Source organism: Belonocnema kinseyi, chromosome 7, assembly GCF_010883055.1.
Source record: "Belonocnema kinseyi isolate 2016_QV_RU_SX_M_011 chromosome 7, B_treatae_v1, whole genome shotgun sequence".
In the NCBI taxonomy this organism is placed as follows: Eukaryota; Metazoa; Arthropoda; class Insecta; order Hymenoptera; family Cynipidae; genus Belonocnema; species Belonocnema kinseyi.
In genome coordinates, this window is record NC_046663.1 from 36,012,084 (window position 1) to 36,023,281 (window position 11,198).

At 25.7% G+C, this 11,198-nt stretch overlaps 2 protein-coding genes across 2 annotated transcripts in view; one reads left to right on the forward strand and one right to left on the reverse strand.

Annotated features, from left to right (window-relative positions):
- The window catches only part of LOC117177421, a 164,437-nt gene that overhangs the window by 105,635 nt on the left and 47,604 nt on the right, over positions 1-11,198 (reverse strand). The gene's annotated exons all lie outside the window — the stretch shown is intronic.
- LOC117177422 overlaps positions 7,180-11,198 on the forward strand; it is a 22,270-nt gene continuing 18,251 nt past the window's right edge. Inside the window, exon 1 of the mRNA XM_033368094.1 lies at positions 7,180-7,537. Within this exon, the coding sequence (XP_033223985.1) occupies positions 7,413-7,537 (125 nt within the window). The 5' untranslated portion in view covers positions 7,180-7,412. The remainder of the gene's footprint in view (positions 7,538-11,198) is intronic.

Genomic DNA, 11,198 nt, shown 5'->3' on the forward strand with positions numbered 1-11,198 from the left:
GCATAAACCCACTTTGGACTTCCCAAATTTTTGTTTCTGTTATTTTCATTACCCTACGAATAAGTATTTTTGAATATATTTTACTTACAGTGCTTAATAAGCGATTCCGAAATTCTCTACCTTTGTTCGCCGCACGTTCTAGCACTTTAGGGACTAAGTTGTGAAAACTCTAATTTGAACGGATACTGTAGATCTTTCGTCCCGATTGCATTTACCACTGAAGCTGCTTAGATTCATAGCTCAACTAAAATTGCTGACCCTACCATAAAAACGTTTGCAATTGTACATAAACTCAGTCTGAAGATGATTTGACTTTCTCAAAATAGTCTACGTCACGATTAGGGTGTGTCTAAATGCTCCTACTTCCACGCTCCTCAGCCAATAAGCAATAAGCATCCTTTCATCCCTTCTTCAATTTTGTATCTCGACAACTCTCAGCTTACTCTAGCGGTACTGTTCCAGACACTTACAAATTTCACTTCCGCGGAGAAACATAGTTATCGCTCTTACTCTTGATCTGTCTACAAGAGTAAGACCTGTACCCGTCTTTATTAAAAACAAACTTACAATTAATTTTTAGTAAAGTGTGGTGTGTCAATTTATTCACAATACCCTTCTGTTCATTTAACGCATGTTTTGCCTCGTCCACAAAACAATGGATATTTGTATCCTGAAAATACAGCTATTTGGTTAGAAATGAAACTATTTCGTTAAAGTTATCATTTTTTTTCTCAAATTCAACCATGTTACAAATTCATCTTTTTTTGTTTTTTTAATTTACAAAGAAAGTTTTTTATTTCAGTTTGAATTTAATTATCTATTGGGTTATTTAGATTAAAAATTCAAAAAAAAATTTAATTGAGAAAATAATTTCTACTATTGGCATAAATAGTTACAAATACCATATTAACAAAATGTTCGACAACAAAGAATAAAAGGATATTAAAAAATGAGTTAAAGAACCCTATATTAAATCATTTAAGAATTTTTTACATTCTCATCAAGAGAAGGTATTAGATTTGTGTAAAATTGCCCCCCCCCCCGCTTCCCCGTTTTTATCAAATGTTCACGTTTCGAAACCCCCTGAATCCGAAAAACAGGTTGACAGATTGGATTGGCCTTTGCTATACCATTTTAGTGTCCTAAAAGAAAGGTCAAGTTCGTTAGCCAACCATTTTGGGTGAAAATTCAAAAAGTGAGCGTATTTTGAAAATTGTTTAGACCACTTTTTTCAAAATTCAAAAATTGTCTGTACGGATATTCATAGTATTCAATCAGACGAACATTTTATCCTGATGACTTTTTTTCTATAAAACCAAAATTATTTGTTGAAAAAATTTTTTCTACGATTTTCCATAAATACACGCTTTTTAAAGTTATGTTACAAGAAATTGGAATAGAATTATTATTATGTAAAAAAATTCTCTTCTGATTATAATTGTTTATATTATAAACAAATTTAGTTTACATATTCAGTAATGAGGCATTTTTCGACAGAAATATTCGTTTTTTCTATGTAAATTTTTTCTTAATTCGGAAATTTATGATAATTTTAGCAAAATTTATAATTTGTTGATTAATATTATGATTTTTTAAACAAATTTAATAAAAAATGCATTATTTGGGCTTTTGCCGACAGGAAAATTATTTTTTTTGTAAGGGCAGTCTTTTCAGTTGGGAACTTCATGACAATTTGAGCAAAATTCATCATTTTTAAATTAATTTCATGATTTTTTAAAAACAGATTTAATCAAGAAATGCATTATTGGGGCATCTGTCGACGGAACAGTTCTTTTTTGTTTGGATATGAGACTTTTAATTGGGATCTTCATAATAAATTCGGCAACATTCATGATGAGTTGACACATTTTATGATTTTTAAAATCAAATTTAACAAACAAATGCATTATTCGCGCATCTGTTGATGGAAAATTTATTTTTTTCGATATCCTAATTAAAACTGTTAAAATAGAAAAAAACGAATTTTTCTGTAGACAAATGCCTTATTAATGAATTTGTTCATCAAATCTGTTTAAAGAAATAATAAAATTTATCAACTTATTATGAATGTTGCTGAAATTCCCACCAAGTTCCCTTTTGAAAAGACTGGCATTGAAAAAACCGAATTTTTCTGCCGACAAATGCCCGAATAATGCATTTGTTTAAAAAAATCATAAGATTAATCAAAAAATTTTGAATTTTGCTAAAATTATCATAATTTTCAAATTATAACAAATTGACATAGAAAGAAACGAATTTTTCTTTCGAAAAATGCCTGATTCCTGCATTTGTTCAAAAAATTTCTTGCAATATAACTAGAAAAAACGTATGATCATGGAAAATCATAAAAAGCATTTTTTCAACGAATGATTTGTTTATAAAAAATGTTGTTTTTTAATGATATATATATATATAATATTGGAACATCGTTAGCCAATATTAGTTTATGAAACTTAGGCGATTTCAATACTTTTCCTATTATTGACGATCACCGGGAACGTCAAATAGATAAAATGGCCATTTTTTCGTCATATTTGTTTGTTTATGTATAAAAAATGGAAAATCTAATTGAAAACGCAGGCTCGACAACTCTCTTAGCAATCTTAGCTTTTTTTCAAATTTTGTTTGTTCAAATCGCTGAATATTCGTTGGGCTGTACGTTATCTTAAACCAAAATGTTAGCATTGAAGTATTATTTTGTTTTATTGATCTGTTTAAAAATATGTAAATTCTTTAAATATCGCAGAGAATTTTTTGATACCAGAATATTTTTTTCCATTCCTTGAAATAAATATAAATTTCATTTTTGCAAAGTTTTGTTTACATATATAAAAAACGAGAATGATTCGTGAACCCTTGGTCAATCGCAACTTTTTTTATTCAATTTAGAATGACCTTTACTTGCCTGAATGAAACTACTTTGACAGTGAAAAATTCATATATGTTTCTCATCTTCGTAATATTGGGCTCAACCTCGAATTGATCGAAATAATCTGGTCCGCCCACGCTGTACCCTCTTTCTCATAATGTATATCTAAAGGTATATTTTTATGCATAAGATATTGCATTCAAAATTACGAGTTTTTATTATTAAAATTCCAAAATGAATCTTGCATCTCAATTTTAAACAAAATTTAATATCTTTATAAATTTTTTAATTATTAATGTGAATTATCACCTTACTTTAAACTATCAGAATATTTGGTTCGAATCAAAAAAGTAGAATTTTCAACCAAATAGTTCAATTCTCAACTAAAAAAATTAAGTTTTTAACTTTAAAAAGAAAAGTTAAATTTCCATTTGAAAAAATTAATTTAAAAACAAAACGACGAATTTTTAAATAAATAATGAAAATTCCATCTAAAAAGATAAATTTTCGGCCAAAAAATGAATACTTAAATTTCTAGTTCAAAATTTAATTTTGCAATTTAAAAGAACCAGTCTTTGACAAAAAAAGTTATATTTTCAGAAAAAAGGTAAATTTTCGAACAAGAAGATTCGTTTTTTATAAAAAAAGAGAAATTTTAACAAAATACATGAACTTTCAACCAAATAGTTGAATTTGTAGTTTAAAAAAATTATTTAAGAATATTGTATACAAAATAGTTTAGTTTTAAATTCAAATTATAAATTTTTGACAACAACCAAAATTTTTATCGAACCGTTTAATATAGGAGTATTAATTTTCTACCAAAAAAAAGGAGAAAAATAGTTAAATTTTCATCCAAAGAAATGATATTTCGATCAAGATGATAAATTTTGAATTAAAATAAATTAAGAATCTTAGAACAAATTAATTAATTTCTAATCAAGTAGCTTAATTCAAGAAGATTAATTTTCTACCAAAAACAACTAATTTTGAACAGAGAACATAAATTTTCTACTAGAAATATCAATTTTCAGACAAGAAGATTCATTTTCTCCTAAAAAAGATTAATTTTAACAAAATACATGCATTCTCATCAAAATAGTTAATTTACAGAGAGATAATTGTTGACAAAAAATAGATCTTTTAAAAAAAACGAAACGGATCATTTTTCTGTTGAAGAAGTTTATTTTCATTTTTGTAAGAATTATATAAAATAGTAACATGTTCACCAAAAACAATTACATTTAAATAAAAAGGATCATTTCTAATTAAAATTATTTATCTCCAAACAAAATCATAAATTTGTACTAAAAAGGATCAATTTTCAAACAAAAATGAAATTTTCTAAAAACAAGCTGAATTTTCAAACAAAAAATGTAAATCATTACACAAAAATATTAACTTTCAACAAATAGTAGATTTTTTTACTAAAATAATTGAATTCCTAACCCAAAAGAAAAACGAATTTTTACAAGCAGCTGAATTTTGAAACCAAAATACGAATTTTTATTTAAAAAGTAATTTCTACCAAATAGTTAATTTTTTAACCAAATAATATACATTTTTACCACAAGATGAATTCTTAACTAAATAATTATAAAATAATAAATTAAATTTTATATTTGCTGAGCTTATTTGTTATTATGAAATTTTTTCCAAATCCAATTTTATTGAGGTTTCACGTTTATTTAATTTAAAAAAATTGATATATATTTTCAATGAAAGACTTTTCAACCAAAAACAAAAAAGGTTTTTTAACTAAAATGATGAATTATCAAAGCAAACAAAGAATTTTAAACAAAATAATTAACTTTTTAACCGATTACAAAAAGGTTTTGCAGCTGAAATGATGAATCGCCATTCAAAAAAATTAATTTTTAGCTAAAAAGTTCTACTTTTAGCAAAGTATTGGAATTTTAAACAAAAAGAATATGAAACTTCTAAAATAAGAGATTATTTTTTTAATAAAAAATACAAATTTTCAACGAAAAAGTTGTACACTCAATCAAAAAACATTTGTCAGTTAATACACAAAAAAATGGGATCCAAAATGTTATTTTTTCTTGCAAAAAAGACAAATTTTCAACAAACGAGTTAAATTTTCAAAGCCAAAAATATGAATTTAAAGCAATAAATTAATTTTCATTTAAATATTTTTAATTTTAACTAAAATACTTGAAATTTTAACACCAAAAGACGATTTTTCAACAAAAAAGTTAAATTCTCAAGTCCGAAAAATGAATTTTTAACAAGAAGAAAGTTCATTTTCAATCAAACAGTTGAATTTTGGAACAAAATAGTCAAATTTTCAACCCAGGAAGAAGAATTATAACAATATATGAATATATATATGAAATATATATGAAGACATGAATTTTAAACAAAATAGTTGAGTTTTTAATTAAGAAAGATTTTTCAGTCAATAGAAAAAAATTGCATGAAAGATGTTATGTTTTCTTGCCAAAAAGACAAATTTTCTACCAAGCAGTTGCATTTTCAAACCGAAAATATGAATTTTTAACCAAAAATTAATATTTAATTAAATATTTGAAATTCTGACTAAAATACTTGAATTTTTAATAAATAAAGGCGAATTGTCAACAAAAATTTAAATTTTTAATCCCAAAATATATATTTTACCAACAAATATTAATTTTCAACCAAACAGTTGAGTTTTTTTAATATTTGAACTTACAACCGAAAAACACGAATTTTGAACAAAATACATGAATTTTGATCTAAAAAATAATCATTTTCAACCAAAAATGGAACCATTACATTTTTAGTTTAAAAAATTTATTTAAAAAAAGAACTTACAACAAAATAGTTATATTTATTACTAAAATTAAAAATTATTTTCAACTAAAATGATAAATAATAATCATCCAAAAAATCCATTTCAACTAAAAATCTATACTTTTAACTATAAGTAGTGGAATTTTTAACCAACGAAGAATCAATTTCTAAGAAAAGAGATGAATTGTTAAACTAAAAAAATGAATATTCAATCAAGAATGATTTTTTACTAAATAGAGGGAAAATATGTCATCTAACATGTTGAGTTTTTACGCGGAAAATACGAAGTTTTTACACACGAATGGAATTTTTGAAACGAAAATCTGAATTATCAGGAAAAATATAATTTTTTATTAAATAGTTACATTTTTTACCAAAATACTTGATTTTTTAACTCAAAGTCACGCATTTTCAACAAAACTGTTGAATTCTCAAATCCAAAATATTAATTTTCACACAAAAAATACTTTACGACGAAGTTTCTGCAAATGATTTTAATATTTAAACAGAAAATATACATTTTTATGCGTAAAATCTTTTTTAATTAAATAATTAACAATTGTTGCATTCTCAAATCCGAAATATAAATTTTTAGAAAATGAAAATAATTTTCAACAAAATAGTAAAATTTTTAGCCAACTAATATTACATTTTTACGACAAAAGATGAATTTTAAACCAAAAAGATGGTTTTTCCATCAAATATGATTTTTTAGTAACTAAAGGGAAAAAATTTCATCCAAAATTTTTAGTTTTTACGCAAAAAATACGAGTTTTCTACGAACGAAATGAATTTTCACGAAGAAAATAATTTTTAATTAAATAGTTAAATTTTTAAAAACATGCTTGCAGTGTTAATCCTAAAAGACGAATTTTAAACTAAATTGTTGAATTCTCAAATGCAACATTTGGATTTTCATAAAAACAAAAAACAATGAAAAAAAAATATTATACATTTGTAAAGCTTACTTGATATTCACAAATTTTCGGTTCCACTTTTCTCTAATTAACAAAATGTATACGTGTGTTTGACTATTTGTTTCCTCAATTTTCCTAAACCTCAATTTTAGATTACTCAAAATTCACTGACTCTTTAAGGTTTTTCCTGACTTCTCCTGACTTTTCCTGACGTTTCCTGACTTTCCAAAGCCTTCTGAGCTTTGTAAAAAATGCTATTCACATTTTTTGTTAAATTCCCAAGTAATTTTAAAACGCTTCTACCAAAGTTAAAAGTCCGTGAAGAAAACGTTATTTCTGACCACAAAGAGTTCAAGGAGAACTGCACTTTCGATTTTTCTTTCAATTTTCTCATGTCGTGTTCGGAACAAATGCATTGGTCAACAAAATCTGGGAATCCCCGGGAATGAAAATACGAACCTGAATTTGGATCATTTGCAAATGAATCAAATGCTATTGAAGGACTTTTGCAGGGAATGGCTATCGTCTACGATTTGTAGCGATATATATAAGCAGCATTCGCTTTCACTTTCGTTTAGTCGCGATTCGTCGATTTGCTCGCAATCAACTATGTAAGCAATCACGTGGTCCCTTTTATTTATACAATATTCATTCATAATTTTACGAATATTGAAAAAAAATTTCTATAGAAATTTAAAATTGCGGGGTGTAACAATAAGTGAAAACCCCCTGTTGTGGCCAGACGCCCTTTTAATTTATCTTCCGGTGTATTCATCCCAATTCTTGCGACTCATTCTAAATAATCTTATAACCTTTTTGGTCTGCTTAAAATGCTTACGATCAGCATTTCTTTATTTTTCACCGTTATTGCTCTTGCCATCGCCCGGCCTGATGAAAACAAATGGGTTTGGAACGACGGCGGAGAACCAAGGAATCGAGATGAAAAGAGAGCGAGGTGAGCACTCTTACAATTTCCGCTTTTGGTCCACTCAGGGTGGTTTTCTTAGCAGAAAACAACTAAGCTCTTAGTCTTTCACTTTTTTATTTTTATTTGAAGCAACTTTTGAAAATGAAAACATGTCAACTGGGAAGCGAAAGAAAATAATACCTGTAAAACACTTCAAGTGAGGGAATTACTTGCAAACTTGGATGGGGGAAACCTTCCTACAATTGATAATACAGCTTACAGTGGATAATCATTAATTAAGAGCAAAAATAAAATAAAATTAATTAAGTTTTATTTTAAGTGATTAACACTTATAGTTTATTTACTATCAATTAAATCAAACTAACTATTTTACCAATATTAGTGTTTTTAATTAATTATTACAACTGCAGGTTCAGGGTGGCCGTTTTAATCAAAGAGAAAGATTTCCGGTTTTTCCCGATTCGCATACATTTTTCACGTAGAAAGATATTTAAACAATCAAACACTAAATCTAAAAATTGTTCTATTCGAAGTAAGAAAAACTGAACTGCAAATGAAAGCACTTACAGTGAAACATTTGAATTTTAAACTTTGAGTATTGAAGTTTAAAAGTTGTTTTATTAAGCAATTTTGTATTCGAATGATCAATAATTTACACGTATAAAGTAGAATCTACTAACACTTTTCGACTGAACAATTTTAATTTAAACGCAGTTCAACTGGCAAATTTTAAATTTTAAACATTTATAAATTGTATAGTTCAGAGATTCAGATTCAGTTCCAAAAATATAAATCCACGTTATCATTTTTAATGCTTTAAATAGAAGAATAAATCAATTAATTTAAAACTGTTCTGAATTGTACCATTTGAAGCAATGCTTAATTCCAAATCCAGCTCAGAATTGGTTCAAAAATGAAAATTCCCTGTTCAAATCCAGATTTCGAAAATTCTCCTTTTCAACTAAGAATTAGAATTTTTGGTAAAATCCCCTTTTCCAATTCGTAATTTAAATTTTTTCGATGATATCTCGTTTCAACTTGGAATTCGAATTCATCCTATGAAAAAATTTCCTGTTCTAGCTCAGAATTTAATTAAATGTTAAAATTCAGTGTTCCAAGATCAATTATAATTATTTTGGATAAATACCAGTTTCAACTCAGAAATAGTTCGAATTTGAAAATTCTCTGCTTTAACTCATAATTAGAATTCTTTAGAAAAATTTCCTGTTCTTATTCAGAATTGTGTACCATTTCAAAAGTTTCCAGCACTAGCTCCGAATTGGATAAAAGTTGAAAATTCCCGGTTCCAAGTCAGAATTTTTCTTATTCTGAATAAATTCGAGTTCCAAATATAAATTTCTAAGAAATTGAAAGGTTCCTGTTCAAATCAAAAGTTAAATTATTTTTATTTCAAATAGTTTTAAAATCCTTAAAATGCATCGAAATTTTATTTAAAAATCTTGAAAACTGCATACCGTTTTACATTTTTTTCAAATTATTATCTTTTTTTGTTGATTTTGTCAAACTGAAGAAATTTTCGTAAAATCTTCCAAATTCAGTTATGAAAATTTTCTAAATCGTTATAAATCTTTTTAAATCTTCTCTTGAAGTTGGTTTATTGAAATAAAAAATTATTTTCCATTTTCCTGGAAAATATTTTTTATTCTTTTGAAGCCTGTCGAAATTCTTAAAAAGCTCATTAAATTTTTGTCGTATTTGGTCGGTACACGTAAAGACGTCGTTTAAATTATTTGAAATCATTTCAAATCAAATAACATTTTTTTCAAATCTTCTAAATATTTCTTCAACTTACTCGAATTTTTCCTGAGAATAAAAGGTGTTTAATTGTTATTTATACTTAAAAATTTAACAATTTGACTTAGAAATTATACTTGGTTAAATCCAACAATTGAAATTGTAACGTTCAAAGTTTAAGTTTTTGTTTAGTTTTAAATATTTAATTGATAATTACTGATTTTAAATGAACAGTCAGATATTTCTAAATATTAAGTAACTGCTCTTTTTTCAATTGAAAAATTTCAAAATGCATGGTTTAAAAATGTATTATTTAGAGTGAAATTATATTTTAAATTTAATAAAAGTCTTTAATTAAAATATATTACTTTAAAGTTATTTTAAAATTGAAAATATGTTATCAAGTTTAAATAGGGCGTTTACGTTTGTTTAACTAAAAAGACTTTCTACTTGACAGCGCTCAATTTTTAAGATTAAAATCTGGACATTATAAAATTGTGAACTGAATCCGAATCGTCTTGTACAATCAATTATTATTTACTTTTAAAACCTTAAAGTGCACTTCAATTTTTGTTTAATCATGAATTGATTTATATTCACAGTTGATCAACTAAAAATGTATTTCTTTATGAAAAATCGACGATTTTAAACGCTGAATTTTTAAATGTTTAAAACAAAAGACTTTGAAATTGCATTTTAAAATTCTTACATTGAAATGTACGCTTAAAAATTGAAAATCGAACATTTTGAAAGTTGTATATTTTCGAATTTCGCATTCTAAACTGAATGGTATAATTGAAAACGATGAAAATTAAATTAATTATTTAAAAAACGGTTAAAGTCAAATTCGGAAGAATTTTTTAAATACAAATTGGTAAAATTGCCGGTCAAAAAATAAATTGACGGTCATTTCCACTTTTTCTCGTTCTCATAAAATTCCCGGTCATTTCCTTGTTTTCTCGGTTTCCAGGTCCAGCGGCCACCCTCAGTTTGCATTATCTACTTTATTTTTAAATCAGGGTTGCTACAAAATCTCCATTTCTCGGAAGTGTTTATTTTCCTTAGTAGTTATTATTATTAATGCAAAAAAATTTAATTTTTAAATTTATCTTCAGCACTTCTATTGAAACCAGCCATACATAATTTTATAAGGGAAGGGGGAGGTAAGATCTTATTATTACTAATTGAAGAGATCACAACTTAAAAGTATTGCACTTGCAACAAAAAATATTAATTTTCATGTAAATAGTTGATTTTTTAGCCACAAAGATGAATTTTTAACAAAAACGATTATTTTTTACAAAGAAGTTTCAACAAAAAATAAAATAATAAAGTTATTTATCATAAATTTAAATTTGAAAAAAAAATTTAAGAAAATAGAGAAATTTTTAACAAAAAATATATTCCTAACTAAGTAATTGGAGTTCTGACCAAAAAAATGAATTTTCAACCTAGAAGATTAATTTTCTACCTCAAATGAAATAATTATATTTTTAGTTTAAAAAGTACATTTTTTACACGAAAAATGAATTTTCTATCAAAGAAATGAATTCTTAAACAAAATTTTTTTTTCATGAAGAAGATTAAGTACAATTTTTAGTTTTAAAAATTGATTTTTAACCATAAAAGGTGCTTTAACTAAAATATTTAAAATATTAACAAAAAAATCACTAATTAAAAAAAGTAGTTCCACTTTGAACTATATAGTTGAATTTGAAAAAAAGATATGAATTTTCAGCCAAGAACGATTTTTTAGTCAATAAACAACAAAAATTTCATTCAAAATCTTGAAATCAATATAGAAAAAATATTGAACCAAAATATTAAATTGCGGACTTCCGTTTCCGGTATGAAAGTGTAAAGTAGTGGGAATTGTGGATGCTGAGTTTTTCTGATATTGTGGTGAAATTTGAGGTGAGTGGATTGTGGAAGT